Genomic DNA, 18,269 nt, shown 5'->3' with positions numbered 1-18,269 from the left:
TCTGGTAGTCCCTTCAACAACAACCCTGGACAAGTGGTCTACAAGCCTCTGCTCAAACATTTACAGCAATACTGAACTGAATATGTATGCTGATGAAAAGTTATTCATTATACTTAGCTAGTATCATTCTTTTTAGCCACCCTGATTGAAAATCTGTCATTCTCAACTCCTTACCATATTCATACCCATATTTACTGAATCAGTTGCCCTTTCTTGTAATTTCTATCTTCACATTTCTCAAAATAGCCTCTTTTCTGCACTCACACGTAGACACCTCCTTAGCTCAGGCCATCATCACCTCTCACCTGTTTTACTGCAATAGGCATCTAATTGGTCCTCCTCCCTCAAGTCTTTCCCCATTCCATTCCATCCTCCACCCAGCCACCAAAGTTATTTCTCTAACACACAAGTCTGACCATATAATCCCTTTAAATGAACTCCAGTGGCACTTTATTACTTCCAGGATCAATTATAAACTCCTCTACTTGGCAGTCAAAGTTCTTACAACCTGGTCTCTTCCAACCTTTTTAAATATTCTTATGCATGACGCCCACCCTGTGCTCTATAGTTCAGCCATACTGGCTTTCTGTTCCTCATACACAATGCTCCATCTCCCATTACCATGTCTTTGTATTAACTGTACCCTATGCCTGGAATGCTCTCCTTCATCATATTTATCTCTTATAATGATAGGGTTTCCTTCAAGATTGGACTTGTTTCACCTCCTCCTTGAGAGCAGAGACCGTTTCACTTTTGTCTTCTCTTTCCCAGCACTTAGTACAATGCTGAACACTTTGCTGCTGCTGTTCAGTTGTCTAGTTGTATCTGCTTCTTCAGGACGCTATGGACCAAAGCATGCCAGACCCTTCTGTCCTCCACTATCTCGTGAAGTCTGTCCAAGGTCATGCTCATTGCTTCCATGACTACCTCTCCATATCATCCTCTACCATCTCCTCCTTTCAGCTTCAATTTTTCCCAGCATCAAAGTCTTTTCCAATGAGTCTATCTTCACATTATGTGACCAAAGTATTTAAGCTTCAGCTTTAGTATTTGTCCTTCCAATGCACATTCAGAATTAATTTCTTTAAATATTGATTTGATCTCCTTGCTGTCTAAGAAACTCTCAAAAGTCTTCTTGAGTACCACAATTTAAAGGCACTGATTCTGCAGCATTCAGCTTGCCTTGAAGTCCAACCCTCACAGCCACATGTTACTTCTGGAAAAACCATTGTCATTTTTATTTGTTCTTGATTCTTGAAGATGACCATCAGGAAGGTGATGTCATGACTTGGAAGTGATTTGGATTTAAGTGAGGCAGGGCTGTGCAAAGTCACCAGCCTCACTCTCTCTTCTGGAACCATTTGAATCCAGTGGCAAGATATAGATCAGGATGCCTGGAGATGGTCCCACATGTAGTGGGAGACCTTGGCCTTTTTTTTTTAAAGCTAAGGTCTTTCTCAGGTCTCAGTCTGTCTGAGGCAATGCCCATTCAATGAATAAGGCTAGGCAAGAAGTGAGGGTGAAGTAAAAAAAAATCAATCTGGGAGGGGAAGACCCTCAAGAGTTTCTGGCCTAAATAGAAACAATTAGTGACTATATGGACCTTTGTCAGCAAGGTGATGTCTCTGCAGTATGCCGTCCAGATTTGCCATAGCTTTCCTTCCAAGGAGCAAGCATTAGTACATATTTAATAAATTCTTGTTGGTTGATTGACCTCCACACTGTACGTTCAGTACTCTTTTCTAGAAGAAATCCTGTGAGTCTCTTTCAGGGGAGACTGTAACTATGAAAAACTGTGAAATTTTGTTTAAGAGATTTCCCTGAAACTCCAAGATGGGAAGAGAGAGGAAGAGAGAGGAAAAGGGGTGGTGGGGAGAGAGAGAGAGAGAGAGAGAGAGAGAGAGAGAGAGAGAGAGAGAGAGAGAGGGAGGGAGGGAGGGAGGGAGGGAGGGAGGGAGGGAGGGAGGAAGGGAGAGAGGGAGGGAAAGAGGGAGGTAGAGAGAGGGAGACAGAGAGAGACTGACTTTCACTCAGGTCAGAATCTTCTAGGACCCTGGATCTTCTTAGGCCCAGGTTTAGAAAAGGTTTTATCTTGGGTACCTGAGTAATATCTATCTATCTGTATGTTATTCCTTTTTCTCTTTACTATTTATTCTGTCTAGATTTCTCCGAATTATCCTCTAGGTATCTTCCTCCCTACTCATAAAACAACACCATCTGTTTTCTTGATAATTGATCAATATTACAAATTATTAAATGATCTAATTATAATAAAATTATCCATTATAAATTCAATACAACAGATTTTCTAGTTTGTGTAACTATAGCAACTTCTCCTTTCAGTAACAATAATAATAAAGAAAAATACAATATCTGATTATGTGGAGTGGCACAAATATAAAGAATGAACTTAATTCGAGAGCGATCCATGGTGGACAAAGTGGATAGAAATAACAAGATTGAAATGTTTTTAGTTCCAGAGGCTTCTTATCATTAGAAATTTAATAAGCTCTGTGTGTAAAACATTTCTCTTTATTTGCTTATTGCCAGGTTGTAAGAAAGTTCAACCTCAACAAGTTTCAAATACAATTTCCATTAATGTACATGTTCTTTTAAATTCTGAACAATGAAACTTTGGATTCCTTATTGGAATATGACCTATAAAAAGATCTTTATAAATGAGGCCATAATGGAATGTGCCAGACTTAAAAAAATAGATACCAAAATGCAAATATCAAAGTGAATATGATCCTTTCAAGTAACTACTCTGGGAGTTCTAATGATGTTCCATTTCCCAAAACATTTCTGAAATATTTCTTCTACAATGTGACAGTCACATTTCTTTAGAGGCATAGTTCACATAAATGTAGCTAAACTTGAAGAATGGAAGAAGGGGAGGGAACAGGGGGAAAGGAATGGAAATCTTGCACCAGACTTCTCCCTGATGCTGGAAACATGAGCTGATCCACTTTCAATAAAAGTTCTTTTTGCTTTCACCTTTTCTGAGATTTAAACCAGGTCCTCCATAGCATACAAATATATCTCACATTGCTATTGTGAGGTTCAAATGTGATAATATATGTTAAAAGTGTTATATGTAATTATGTTTATTTTCCAGTACATACCTGGAAGGAGCAGTCCATCTGTTACAGCAAACGTGTAACCACAAAATCCCCGGTACTGAATTGGCAATTTGTCAAAATTTGCTGTGGTTTCTGGGAAAAGCCATTCTACTTTCTTAAAATCATTTACATTAACTTTGGTTCCTAAAGAAATACATAGAAAAAATGTTTTTAATAATGTAAAAACTGCATTTTCCTTGATTATGTTGTGCTTTTTCAACTTTAAAAAATTGTAGAGAGATACCAAGATAAGAACATAGAATTCAAAGTCAGAAGACCTGAGATATAGTCCTGCCTCCGTCACTACCTGCTATACAGTCAATTAGCCATTCAGAATTTCAGTTTTCTTATCTGTAAAATGATAAGGTTGTATTTACATGATCTCAAGGTTCCTCTGTGTTTAAAATTCTATGTATAATTTTCTGAGTACCTATCACAGGCCTAGAGCTGTACATACTGCAGTTTATAAAAGGAAATTATTATCTGGTTTATGGGGAGAGAAAAGATTGTCTTGCAGAAGGTAAACACGACACACTCAAAGAATAAGGCATTATCATATATACATACAGAATAAAGTGTTAAAATGAACAATATAAAAGATTAGCAATATAATATGATTCTAATTATATGATATAGACTACAAGCCTAAGAATAATTCCATTTGGTTCTAGAGCATCCATTTTAGGAAAGATGTGAACAAAGTGGTGAACATCCAGGAAACTCAAGACCATGTGATGCTTGGTAAGGATGGTTAAACTGGAAGAAAGAAGGTTTAGGGGGTAGAATGATAGTCATAAGAGGGGTATTGTTTTTGTTTCAAGGTAAGTCAGATATAATTAGGCCCTAAAAGTTTCTTATCTGTGTACTCTTTGACCCAGAGATACATTACTAGGCCTATCACCAAGAAGATCAAAGAAAGAGAAAAAGGTCCTATAGATACATGACTTTTTTACAACAATTTACAGCAAGTTTTTGTCTTGGTAAATAATGGGAAACAAAAGGGCTTCTCATCAATTGGGGGATGGCTAAAAAAGGTATGATATATGAATGCAGTGGAACACTGCTGCACCATAAGAAGTGACAGTTTTAGCGTAACCTGGGGAAGACTTGTATGAAGTGATATGGAATGAAGTGAGCAGAAGCAGGAGAACCATTTATATAACAGCAAAAGATAAACTTTGGAAGACTTAAGAACTCTGATCAATGCAATGACCAAACGATTTCACAACACTGGTGATGAATCATGCTTTCCACCTCCTAACAAAAAGGTGATGGATTCAATGTATAGAGTGAGATGTACATTTTTGGATATGTTTAATGTGGGATTTCCTTAAAAATAAAGACATGAAAGTAAATTATTAAACATAAAAATATTAAAGTAATATATTTAAAATGCTCGGTGCTACTGACTCTAGTCTAATTATTAAAATCATGTTTCTAGTACTTTTAATTTTTTAATTTAGAATTTTATGACAAATGTTTTCAAATTTTTATTTTCTTTGACTATATTTATTTGTTATAAGAGTTTCGTTTTCTTTCCTCTGCCCTTCCCCTCACCCCCAAACCTTGGGGTTGGGGAGAGATGGGAGTGAGAGAAAAATAATGGTTAGTAATTGGAAACAAAATTTTAAGACATAGAGGATTTACATAGGCTTTTCAGCAGTGAGAAGTTGCTGAACAGGGGAAAGATTCAAGACAATGGGGAGAAAGGAAATAACTGAAAAGAGAAGGTCATGGATGAAGAAAGGTTGAAGGAACAGGCAGGGGTTAATCTTGGAATGTTTGCTCCCCTAGGTTGGGAACAATGCCTTGTTTGACTTGTATCCCCTGAAGCATCTAACATAGTATCTTTTACAAAGTAGGTATTCAATAAATTGTTGCTGAATGAATGATTAAAGGAGTTCAGTTTTAGATACATTGTATATGTGGTGACACCCATGAGAAAATTTCATGAAGGCAGCAACAAAAATAGACCTGAGATGTCAGTGAGACTTTGGGACCACAACTGTATTTCTGTAACGTTAGTAGAATAGGAAGATCTTTTCTGCCCATTAATAGGCCTGGCACATGGAGTCTGTGATCACATGGGGCCTGGGCCACATGGAGCTCAGAGTGCATGGAGCTTGCTGAAAGAGGCGGGGGGGGGGGGAACAGGGGGGAAAGGAGGGGAAGGAGAGAGACAGAGAGAGACAGAGAGAGAGAGAGAGAGAGAGAGAGAGAGAAGCACGGAGTAAGAGCAGGCAGAGCAGGGAGAGACGCAAGCTGTTGAGTGGGCAGAGGGAGGAATTTGTCTAGGGGAATTTGTTTTTGTGGGGAAGCCTGACAGAAAGAAAGTTTAAGATGTTGGTGCTCCCTGAATTAATGATAAATACCCTATTAAATCTTACCTCCTGGTATTCTAATGATGTCCCAAATAAATATTCTGGCTTTGCCTTTGAGGAAGAGAATTTATTATATTTTGTGAATTTACCCTGGAAATAAGCATGCATATTCATAGCAGCTGCTATGGGTATCACATTGGCATTACAATTTTTAAGTATAATCAGCAGAAATGTCATAGTTGAAGTCATGGGGAAAAAGATCTACAATTCTAATGGTAGCTTTGCTGAAAGTAAATGCACTGTTTCATCTGTTGCTTTGTCTTTTTTTCTTGAAGAAGACCATGACATCAGGGAGGTGATGCCATGACAAGCAAGTGAATTGGATTACAGTGAAAGAGGGCTATGCAAAGTCACCAGCCTCACTTTCTCCTCTGGAGCCATCTTGGTCCAGTGGCAAGATATAGATCAGGATGACTGAAGATGGCAGTTTACTTATGTTCAAGGGTTCCAGATACTTTACAGTGACTCTCCATAGGGGTATAAAACTCTAAATTGGGAAATTAAAAAAAAAAATTAACTGCTTGAACCTATTGAATTTCATTTTGCTCATCTGCAAAACAAAAGTAATGGCTAAACAAAACACTAAGTGATGGCTAAAGTCCCTTCTAGTTCTAAAATTCTTTTATTCCATAAAATTTTATTTTTGGAATCTTTCAGTTTTATTTTTTCCAGAAGAGCAAGTATATTTATCATGATTATTTCAATGTTTCCTCAACAATTTGTCCACTGAATTATGAGAATCATTTAATATTATAGAAGGAGATATCAGTTCATATTCTATATTTTCTAGTAGGTACAACTGCAATATATTAGCTTATGATTACTCTGCCAATGTTATTTTAAATTATTCATAACAATTTCATATTCAGGATAATTTTTATGCAAAAAAGAATTCGTTTCTTTGGGTGAATGAATTTGGCTGCCTTTTATATTAATTTTGTATTTTATTCAAATAGAATATTTCAATATAACTTTGAGTATAAATTGCCAATTTCCATTTTAAATAGAATAAAATTAGTACCAATCAATCCACTGTGTGAACATTTCCCATAAGTGCATTTCAACTGTACCCTTTGGCTCTATAGGACAGTGTAGCTAACAAAATAAAAGTAACTAATGACCCACAGAGACTTTCTCTAAAAGTCAAAAGACATTTAAATACTTAATTTGAATCCAAATTAATAAATAAATGTAATTGAATGCAATTGGTTATATCATAAATCCTCATACCTTTATAATGTAGTTGGGTGATAAGTATAATCTCCAAAAACCAGTATTTAACACAAGTTTTAATTTTTTAAGAGAAAAAGAGTAGTGAAAAAAGAGATTGGCAAGTTAATGCTGAAAATTTTTAAAGAGGAAGAGAGTGGCAATTATTCATACCCATGCTTTCTTTTATTCGAAACACATCAGTTTTTACTTCCACTTCTTTAAGGAGGTCTTGAATCATTTGATCATTAAAAAGTTCTTCATGAGCTCCTAGGAATGGTCCAAGGTGAGTGGTTAAATTACTCAGGACACTGAGTAATACAGTTTCATCCTGAAAGCTGGACCACAAGCCAGAAAGTGCAATAAATATAGGCTGAGGAGGAGAGGGGGAAAATATTAACCAAGTTTATAATAATATTACAAGTTAATATTATAATAATTGCAAGTTAATCATTGAAAATAAAAAAATTATCATTTGCAAATGGGCAAATTGTGCTTTTAGATATATTTTAAGTGCCTTAAAAACTATGTCAATATAATATGCATGTAATCTGGTCCACATACATGAAAAAGTTGTATTTAATCATTTAAATTTAATAAATTTTATTTAAACATATATAATTTTTAAAAGAAATCTTCAATTTATTTACTGAAAAAGGTCAAATTCATAAGGAAAATAAGATTCATGGAAATTTCATTTCAAAGGATAAGAAAAAAGGAAAACCTTCCTCCTCTCTGCTTTAACATGTATACTCCTGTAGTCCTGGAAGCTGATATCCTTCTCAAGACTTCTGAATGCAGCTGATGCTTTGTCATTCCTCCCAGCTCAGCTGCCCTGCCTTCATTATTCTAGCAGAAATACTTGTGGAACCATGTTAATTAGGGACCTCCTTGCTCCTTAGGAGCACTTCTGTGATTATCTGTTTATAAGCATTAATGCACGTCTCTCTGAAACTGCCCATTTGGATCTGGCTCTAGAACAGTGAATGTCTCATCTATGTTTTCTAGGAGAACCAGGATCTCTATACTTGAACTAACTCATCTCTGTCAGTGTGGTAGTAGGAGGAAAAAAGAGACTTGACTTTAGGACATCAAATTAGGGAAAGAAGTGATAGGTGATGAGAACAACCCCAATATTGGGCTGATTGGGTCTTCAATGTAGCAGCTCTGAAGCACCACTATCTCAGTTCCAATAAGTAGTGTCTTTATATATCACTTTTACATCTTCCTCAAAGTCATTGAAAACAATTTTGAACACAGTAAACTGTCCAAGGACAAAACCTGTTGTCTCTACTAGAAACCCCCCCTCCTAGTTTATATCACATTAATCAACGCTCTTTGAGCTTAATTCTTCAAATAACTATGTATACACCCAACTGTGTTATCATCAAATGTAGATCATACCATCCACATTTTGCCATCTTGTCCATATGGGTTTCATGAGAAATAATCTTTTAAATGCCTCACTGAAATCAAGATATGACACAACCCTGCCAAAAAGGAACTGAGGTTAACTTGGCCTGACTGAAAGTCGTAGAATCTCAGAGATGGAAGAAACCTTGGAAATGATCTAATTTCATGCATCCTTGAATAGGAATCCCTTTATACTAGTGTTTATGGTAGCTGCACCCCAAGGAACGTGCTCTGAATTTCCTGAGTAGATGTTTCAAGACATCAGATCAACTCGGAAGAACTTGTCACTTTGAGACAACGCAGAAATGGATGGTCCCTTGTTCCCCCATCGAGACGCGTGAAGGGGAAGGAGAAGCTGAACTGAAATTGTAATGGACAAAATTGGTCACTAAATTGGAGATAGGGCTTCCATCACTTAACCTTGAAAAGGAAGTGACTGTACCAATGGTATGTTGATAAATGTTTTAACAACTGGCTCTCTGGGGGAAAATGTAAGTATGATACATTTTTAAAAGTTAAATCTGTATTATTAATATTTTTTCCATCACATTCTTAAGTCTAGACAATCGACAAAACAGTAAGTCATGCCCCAATTTATAACATTTGCCAAGTTCTGAAGTGTAAATGGTCACATGGAAAATTTAACAATCAGTTCTCTTGTCTTGTAACAGCTCCAGCATATCCTTGGACTTTGCTCTCTCTCTTCTTTTAGCTTTCTAAGTGACATTAGGTAACCCTGAGACTTCCCAAAAAAGATGGAGATAATGGCCTTACATACTTTGGCAGTGTGGCAAATGTTCCTGTGTGACAGGATAGAGTAGGTTCTTGACCAACCACACTGAACCTGGGCCTTGGGGAGTCGAGGTATCTTTTTCACTTTCTCCCGATCTTAGGTGACTGAACATGATCAATCACAAGACTAACGTACAGCTTTGGAGGCTGGATTCAACTCTTGTGAGCTCAAGAGCTATATTTTTAAATACTTCCTCTCTATAACCACAACAGTGCTTGGAGGAAAAGATGACCATGGACAGAAGTCATCCCAGGCCCTGATAATGGAAAATCTGGACCTGGAGCGAAGTGTTTGGACAGTGTGAAATGTGAAAGGATGATTTAGTAGTGATACAAACTGTTTATGCTTTGAAGGTTTTAAGCCTCAACCTTTTGGAAAAGTTCCTACTACTGATTAAGTTTATCTGTCAGTACATGCATTTGGGCCTTGTAAATGTAAAGCCTTTGTATTGTGTAGAGGAAATTAGTAAGTAGCTATCTTATATCTGGTCTACACTGCACATTGAGTACATTGTACACCTTTCTATTTGCCCCTTTTGGGGAGACATTTTAGACATAAGGCAAACTAAAGCTCTAGGGATTTTTCCTGGGGCTCCAGAGAGCAGCAAAAATAGTTCCTGATCCTTCTTTTATATGGTAAGGCTCCTCCAGGTCTGAACCAGTGTGTGTGAATCAGTCTGGAGCTCAAAAGTGCCCCTTAGTAGAAATGGGGGGGTTGCAGTTCCCCACCTTCCTGGGCCCAGCAAGGGATTATTATTGTTGTGCTAAAGCTCACTAATAATAAGTGAATTCATTCTGGCTTCTTGAGATCATCACCTTTTTAATTGTTCACACTTTGTTTAATAATCCTGACCATAAATGAGGAAATTTGTTTTGCTTAACTAGGCATATATGTCATAAGGGTTTTGTGTTTCCTTATTCCCCCAGAGGTTGGGGGGTGGGGGGAGGAGCAGAAAGGTAATTGACTCAGGGCATAGAATGACACAGATTTTTAGACATGATCAATTTCACTTTTCATTGTTAACAAGGATTTTATTTTTCCATTTTTAATGAGGGGAGAGGATGGTAGGCAGGAAAAAGAGAAAATAGATCTTTGCTCACTGAAAAATAAATTTTAGTTTAATTTAATTTTAAAAAATGATCCTAGCCAGAATTATGCTTCTCAAATTAAGCACTGGGTATCTCAACTTGTTCCATTAATTCAAAATAATGTAACCTCGGAAATAATCTAAGCTCTCTATTGCTCTATAAGGCATTGCATTTTCATCTTGTATTCATCTGCAAATAGAAAACATTCAAAAGATCACTTTATTAACTTGCACAGGAAAATGGTGCAGATAAGTTGAGGGTGAGATCTGATAAATGAGATAGTAGGCATGTATATGCACAATGGATCAATATTTTCTATTCTTGGCACATTATAATTCCATAATGCTGATGAATACTTTTTCATCAACATTCAGCTCTGGACTACCTTTGATACTAGCCATTCATCACTACTTAGGCTTAGGCTAGCAGATCTTATCCAGTAGGTCCCTAGTAGCTAAAGTAAGTACATCTCTCCTCCTTCCTTGTAGGGATTTAAATATTGCAGAATATACAAAAGAAGATAATCTTGTATAATGTGTAACATTTAAAGTATGAATGAAAAATGAATGAAAAATAAAAAATCAAAAAAAATAATTTTGCATATCTTTGGTAATTTAATACTACAGATGTACCTTATTACTTTTCTAAACTTATTATTTCAAAGCAGGACATTGATTAAAATGATAAAAGCTAATATGTGGAATACTTACATAGACTTGTGATGTTGGGACAGCAGTCTTTGCTTGTACAGTCATTTTTAATTGTTCCATTTGTGCTGCTAATTGCTTTATCATCATTTCAACTTCTTGTGCACAAGTAATTATGTCAGACTGGATAGATAACATACTTTGTGTTAAGATTATTATACTTTGAGTTTAGGAATTACCTGCAGTACAAAATCTCATGAGATATAAAATTTCTTCACCTTGTCCTTATAATGTATACAGGGAACCCTTGATACACTAATGTAACCTTGCTAGAAAGTGTTAAGGGCTGTTAAGGGGTCCCCTGAATTGAATTGCTATATTTCCCAGAAACACTGGACCCAGAGCATGCAGGAAGCCCTGAATGTGTCAAGAATAATGTGTCAAGCCCTGAACTGACGTATTGGTTGTTGCATCCCCAGGCTGCACTATGTGTCCTTGGGAGGAAAGACAGGTGCCAGCTAGTCTGTGCCAGGCTGGGATAATGCTTGTGCAACTGGGGTCCTTTGCAGATAAGCAGACCCTCCTATCTTCACAATCTAGCAATTCCCAAGGGAAAAGAATGTGCCTTTGCCATCATCTTGCTCTTCCCTATGGCGAGTGGTCTTTTCTTTTTTCCCACTTCTGCTGCACAGTTCCCCCTCCCATTTCTCACCCCTTCCTGGTATCCCCTCCTCCCTTTGTCCTGTTATTATAAAAATGTAAACTTCTGTAAAGCCTTTGGGTTCCACACGCATATTAATTTCTTTCTGTTTCTTGAGGAGTTTTTTTTGCAAGGCAATTGGGGTTAAGTGAATTGCCCAGAGTCACACAGCTAGTAAGTGTCCAGTGTCTGAGGCCAGATTTGAATTCAGGTCCTCCTGACTTCAGGGTCAGTGCTTTATCCAATGCAAACCCCCGTGATTGCCTTCTTACAATCATAAAACAAAATTTTCTACATTTAAATCCTGTTTCTTCCCCACTGAATCATTATTACAAACTGGTGTGTGTTTCTATGGAATCGCATTGTACTCTAAGATATCACAAGGTTACACTGAAATAAATTTTAACATCACATATCTACAGAAAAAACAATAATGTTTTAGAAAAAATAATGTGTTCCAAAATCAGTTGAAAAAAAACAAAAAAGAATGCTCTCTGCCTTTAGGTGTGGAGATGAGGATCCAAGCAGATGTTTCACCAATACAATTGACTGGCTTTTTAAAAACTGAAAATATTATTTTAACAGACCACAGCCCAGTGAAATAAAGCCAGTCATGGTAACTTTCCCTTGTTACTATCCAATAGTAGTATAGAGAGATGGACACTAAAGTAAGGAACATGGCTCATTCCTAGACATGCTCCTGGCTTGCCATGTGGTCTTACATGGATCTCAAATTTTCTAGGCTTAACATTTCTCATCTACTAGATGAGAGCATCATTTGTTGTTATTCACCATCAATTTTAACAGCCTAGTTTCTAAGGGAAGATGAATCTGGGGGGTGGGGGTGTGTGGGGGTCTTTGATGCCCACGATTAGGGCTTTGGAAGGTTGTTAGTAACAACCCTGATGGAAGAGATAGTCAAAATACTAGGCCTTCATCAAGCTCTCCACAGCTGAGAAGCAGGAAATGATCCATGCTTTCTTGCATATGCTTTTAAAAGTTTCTGTAGCAATTTGAAACACTGAAGTTTTAGCAGGGCTTAATCAGCTCCTTAAGACCAAATTAGACTAAGATGGCAGAGTAAAGGCAAGAACTCACCTGAAGTCTCCCAAATTCTCCTCCAAATAACTTTACAATAATGCCTCAAAAACTGAATTCTGGAGTGGCAGAACCAATAAAATGTCAGAGTGAAATTTTCCAGCTTAAGATAACTTAGGAGGGTCATCAAGAATGGTCTGTCCCTGGGATGGTAATTGGGCCTGGAACAAAGTGCAGCACAGCCTTGGTCCCAGTCCTAGTCCTAGCCCCAGCCCAGGCAAGCTAGGAGCAGGCATTGAAGGTGGCTGCAACTGCATCAGTAGTGTCAGGAGCTCTAAGCCCAGAGATGGTAAGGCGGGGCGGGGGGAGTGAAACAACTAGTCAGATGGAAATTACAGGGGGCCCTTTGCTACCACTGGATGTAGGACTCTGCTATACTGCTCATCCACAGTTCTAAGTCACAGTACCAGAACAAAGAGTTGCGCTAGTGCACTAGCTCCTGAGGCCACAGGAGTACAAGGGACTGAGTCACAGTTATGGGGCAGAGAATAGTGCTTATGGTTTTTCACAGGCCAGAGTATATGCCAGGAAAGCAGTGACCACACCTCTCCTTAGATCATACCACCTTATAAGAACCAAAAAAAATTTACAGACCTCCACAGCTAGCTTTGAAAACAGTAGCAAGAAAGATCTCAAGCTTACGACAGTCCCCAATCCATCCTGGAGCATAGCCTAACTCCCACATAAAAACACCAATTGACAAAAGAAGCAGAAAAAATGAGCAAAAAAGAAAAAAGGAACAAGACTATAGAAAGTTACTATGGTGACAGGGAAGATTAAGGCACAAACTCAGAAGACAATGAGGTCAAAACAGCTGCATGCAAAGACTCAAAGGAAAATATGAATTGGACACAAGCCCAACAAGAATTCCTGGAAAAAGCTCAAAAAGGATTTTTAAAAATAAAACAAGAGAATAAAAGTGGCAAAATTGAGAAAAGAAATGAGTGATACAATAAAATTGCGATGAGAGTCAACCACTTGGAAAAAGAGTCACACCAAAAAAAGAAATACTGAAGAAAATAACACCTTATAAATAGAACTGACAAAATGGTAAAAAAGACACAAAAAGCCACTGAAGAGAACTCCTTAAAAAGCAGAATTGGCCAAATAGAAAAAGGGGTACAAAAGTTCACTGCAAAAAAAATTCCTTAAAAATTAGAAACAGGCAAATAAAAGCTAATGACTCTATGAGACACAGAGATATTTTTAATAAAATAAAATCAAAAGAATGAAAAAATAGACAAAAAATGTGAAATATCTCAGCTGAAAGACAACTGACCTAGAAAATAGATCAAGAAGAGATAATTTAAGAATTATTGGATTACTTTAAAGCCAGGATCAAAAAGAGAGCCAAGACATCATATTTCAAGAAATTATCAAAGAAAAATGCCCTTACATCCTAGAACCAGAGTGTACAACATAAATTGAAAGGAACTACCAATCAGTTCCTGAAAGAGATCCCAAAATGAAAAACTCCCAGGAATATTATAGCCAAATTATCAGAGTTTCCAAGGCAAGGAGAAAATATTCCAAGCAGCCAGAAAGAAACAATGCCATTTCATGGAGCCACCAAAAATTGGAAATTGAGGAGATGTCCATCAATTGGGAAATGGCTGAACAAGTTGTGGGATATGAATAGAATGAAATACTGTTGTTCCATAAAAAATAAGGAGCAGGCAGACTTCAGAAAAACTTGAAAAGACTTAGGTAAACTGAGACTGAGTGAAGTGAGCAGAATCAGGAGAACATTGTACATGGTAACAATAACATTGTGTGATGACCAACTTTGATAGACTTAACTCTTCTCAGCAATGCGAGGATCTAAGACAATTCCAGGAGACTCATAATAGAAAATGCTATCTACATCCAGAGAAAGAATTATGGAGTCTGACTGCAGATTGAAGCATATGTGTTTGTCCTTCGTGGCCAAAGACCATGTCATCAGAGAAATGATGACATGACTTGCACTTGACTTTGTTTTGAGTGAGGGAGGGTTGTGCAGGCCACCAGCCTCACTTCTCCTCCAGAGCCATCTGAATCCAGTGACCAGATATTCATCAGGATGACTGGAGATGATGCAGGATGAGGCAACTGGGGTTAAGTGGCTTGCCCAAGATCACACAACTAGTGAGTGTCAAGTGTCTGAGGTGAGATTTGAACTCAAGTCCTCCTGACTCCTGCACTGGTGCTTTATCCACTGCACCATCTAGCTGCCCCTAGATTGAAGCATACTATTATACTGAAGCATGCTATATAAATTTATATATTAAAAATAAATTTTAAAAAAATTTAAATAAAAATTTAAAAGTTATATATTAAAAAATTTGTGGAGCCACAGTCAGGATAACATAAGATTTAGCAATTTTTACATTAAAAGAATATGATCTTCTGGAAAGCAAAGGAACTAGGATTACAGTCAAGAATAACCTGCTCAGCAAAACTATGTATAATTCTTCAGGGGGAAAAATGGATATTTGATGAAACAGAGGAATTTCAAATATTCCTGATGAAAAAACCACAGCTGAAAAGAAAATCTGACTTTAACTGCAAGATTCAAGAAAAACATAAGAAGACCAACATGAAAGGGAAATCAGAAGGAATTCAATAAGGTTAAACTGCTTATATTCCTACATGGGAAGATGGTACTTGTTACTCCAAAGAATTTTATCTTTATGAAGGAAGTTAAGAGTATACATAGACATGGCATGAGTGTGAGTTGACTATGACGGGATGATTTTAAAAAATTAAGGGGTGAGAAAGAGGGATACACTGGAAAAAGGGAGAAGGGAGAGGTAGAATGGGAAAATTATCTCACACAAAAGAGGTGCAAAAGGAAGAACTTTTACAGTGGAGGGGAAGATGGGTGGTGGCAGGCAATGCTTGAACCTTACTCTCCTAATAATTAGCTCAAAGAGGGAATAACATAAACACTCAGCTGGGGGAATAAAACATACCTTATTCTACAAGGAAGTAGAAGGGAAAGGGAATAAAAGAAATGGGGAGGGGGGAGTTACTGATAGAAGAGAGGGCAGATTAAGGGAGGCAGTGATCAGAAGCAAAAGAGAGTTTTGAGGAGGGACAGGATAAAAAGAGAGAGAGAGGGAAAGAAAAACAGAAGAAAATAGGATGGAGGAAAATACACAGGAATCAAAACTATGAATGTGAAGGGGATGAGTTCACCCATAAAACTGAAGCAGATAGCAGAATGGATTAAAAAACTAGAATTCAACAATAGGTTGTTTACAAGAAATACACTTGAAACAGAGATATACACAGAGTAAAAATAAGGGGCTGGAGCAGAATCTATCATCCTTTAGCTGAAGTAAAAGTAGCAAGAGAAGTAATCATGATCTCTGAGAAAGCAAAAGCAAAAATAGATGTAATTAAAAGAAATAAGCAGGGAAACTACATTATATTAAAAGATACCATAGACAATGAAGTAATATCAATACTAAACATACATGCAACAAATGATATAGCACCCAAATTCTTAAAGAAAAATTAAATGAATTGTAGGAAGAAATATGCAGTAAAACTATATTAGTGGGGGACCCCAACTTTCCCCTCTCAGAACTAGATAAATCTCACCAAAGAATAAACAAGAAAGTAGTTAAGGAAATAAGTAGAATTTTAGAAAAGTTAGATATGATAGCCCTCTGAAGAGAACTGAATGGGAATAGAAAGGGGTACACCTTTTTTTTCTGCTGTATATGATACCTTCACAAAAACTGACATGTATTAGGGCATAAAAACCTCACAACCAAATGCAGAAAAGCAGAAATATTAAATGTACCCTTTTCAGACCATAACACAACAAAAATTACACTCAATAAGGGACCATGGAAACATAGATTAAAAATTAATTGGAAACTAAATAATCTAATCCTAAAGAATGAGTGAGTCAAAGAACAAATTATAGAAACAACAAATAATTTCATTAAAGAGAATGACAACAATTAGATAACATATCAAAATTTACAGGATTTAGTCAAAGCAGTGCTTATGTGAAAATTTATGTCTCTAAATGTTTACATCAATAAAATACAGAAAAAGCAGATCAATGAATTGGGTATGCAACTAAAAAAAAACTAGAAAAAGAACAAATTAAAAATACCTAATTAAATACCAAATTGGAAATCCTCAAAATCAAAGGAGAAAGTAATAAAACTGAAAGAAAACCATTGAACTGATAACTAAAACTAGGAGCCTGTTTTTTTTTTAATGAAAAGAAACCCAATAAAATAGATAAACCATTGGTTAATTTTATTTAAAAAGAAAGAAAACTAGTACTGAAAATGAAAAGGGTGAATTTACCACCAAAGAAGATGAAACTAAAGCAATTATTAAGAGCAAAATTATTTTACTCAATTATATGTCAATAAATCTAACAATCTAAGTGAAATGGATGAATATTTACAAAAATATAAATTGCCCAGAGTAACAGAAAAGGAAATAACTCCATCTTAGACAAAGATATTGAACAAGCCATAAATGAGCTGCCTAAAAAAAAAAAAATTCCCAGGACCAGATGGATTCACAAGTGAAACCCACGAAACAATTAAAGAATAATTAATTCTAATACTACATAAACCATTTTTTTTTTTAGAACAAATTAGAGGGTTGGGACTAAAGCTTGCTGAGGAAAGAGAAGTCCACTTGAGTTGCTAGGACCAAGGACTCAAGAAAATGGGTTTGAGATATAAGAATGAGGAAGTGTTGCTTTAAGAGTTGCTGTAACAATTTGGAAGAGAAATTATTAGCAGGGCTTACGTTTGTAATAGCAGATGTTTCTAATCAACTCTCCAAATGATGCTTCTGGACCCTAATAATGAGGTACAGGTGATAAGAATTAAAAGGTAAATCCTAAATAAAGGTGTAACAATAATGAGTAATAAATGAGAGGAGTACTCTAAATGATCTTTAAGATCTCCTCCTGAAATATGGGGAAAGTCTGAAAAAGTCAAGGCGAGTTACATTCTCAAACTCTTATGGCTACAATATATATCTTGCTGACTCAAACATGATGACTAAGACAATATTATTATTCAGAAAGGAAAATTGTTTTAAATGAAAAAGTTTTAAAAATTAAAAAGTTGAGTTATCATTTAATATCAAATAATATTATTTACAGCAACAATTTAAAAATTCTTAATCACAAATGTCACCTGAATTCCTATTCTCTCTCTCTTTTGCTGCTTCAAATCTTTTCTCCTTCCTCCCATACTTTCTTACATAATGCACCAGTACCAACCTGGTGACAATAATCACTTCCTGCTTACCTCATAAGATTGAGAGGATTAAGTGATTAGAGATGCCAAAGAGCTTTCAACATGCATACTTCAAATATGTGGTTTTTCCTGTGTGGATTACTAGTCTGATTACCCTCGAGTGGTCATCGATAGTATTAAGCAAGCCTCGTTGCATTCCGAGGCTCAATGTAATGAGTGCACTGGTATGCAATGAAATCCACAAATATTAACGTTTAGATAAGGAATTCCCTCCTCCATTAGATTTTGCATAGGACATTCAATTCATTTCAGTAAAAAAATTAACTAAGCAAAGCATATATAAGGTTTCATGGCGTAGGTTGCACAAGGGCTGAGGTTTGAAAGATTAGGATTCTGAGTCAGAGATACGGAGATTACATTTTAGCCTATAAGAATTCATGGAAGAAAGCTTTTACACTAAGAGAACAATTGTGTGTCCAGTTAGAACACAGAATTCACAAAAACAAGCTATATAATGAAAGGTTAGAAAGGTAGCTTTTGGGAAGATTATTTTTGGCAGCTGCTTGAAGGATAGATAAGGAGAGGAAAAT

The 18,269-nt window shown here is 36.5% G+C and overlaps 1 protein-coding gene across 4 annotated transcripts in view; it reads right to left on the bottom strand.

Moving 5' to 3' along the window:
- The window catches only part of CFAP206 (cilia and flagella associated protein 206), a 66,008-nt gene that overhangs the window by 8,026 nt on the left and 39,713 nt on the right, over nucleotides 1–18,269 (bottom strand). For all 4 annotated transcript variants that reach the window (XM_072642782.1, XM_072642783.1, XM_072642781.1 and 1 more), the window contains 3 exons: nucleotides 10,717–10,836; nucleotides 6,887–7,085; nucleotides 3,126–3,266 (listed from right to left, as the gene is read on the bottom strand). In XM_072642782.1, coding sequence (XP_072498883.1) covers nucleotides 3,126–3,266; nucleotides 6,887–7,085; nucleotides 10,717–10,836 — 460 coding nt within the window. The remainder of the gene's footprint in view (nucleotides 1–3,125; nucleotides 3,267–6,886; nucleotides 7,086–10,716; nucleotides 10,837–18,269) is intronic.

The sequence above is a fragment of the Notamacropus eugenii genome, chromosome 2 (assembly GCF_028372415.1).
Source record: "Notamacropus eugenii isolate mMacEug1 chromosome 2, mMacEug1.pri_v2, whole genome shotgun sequence".
NCBI lineage: Eukaryota > Metazoa > Chordata > Mammalia > Diprotodontia > Macropodidae > Notamacropus > Notamacropus eugenii.
This window is presented reverse-complemented; position numbering and strand designations above follow the sequence as displayed.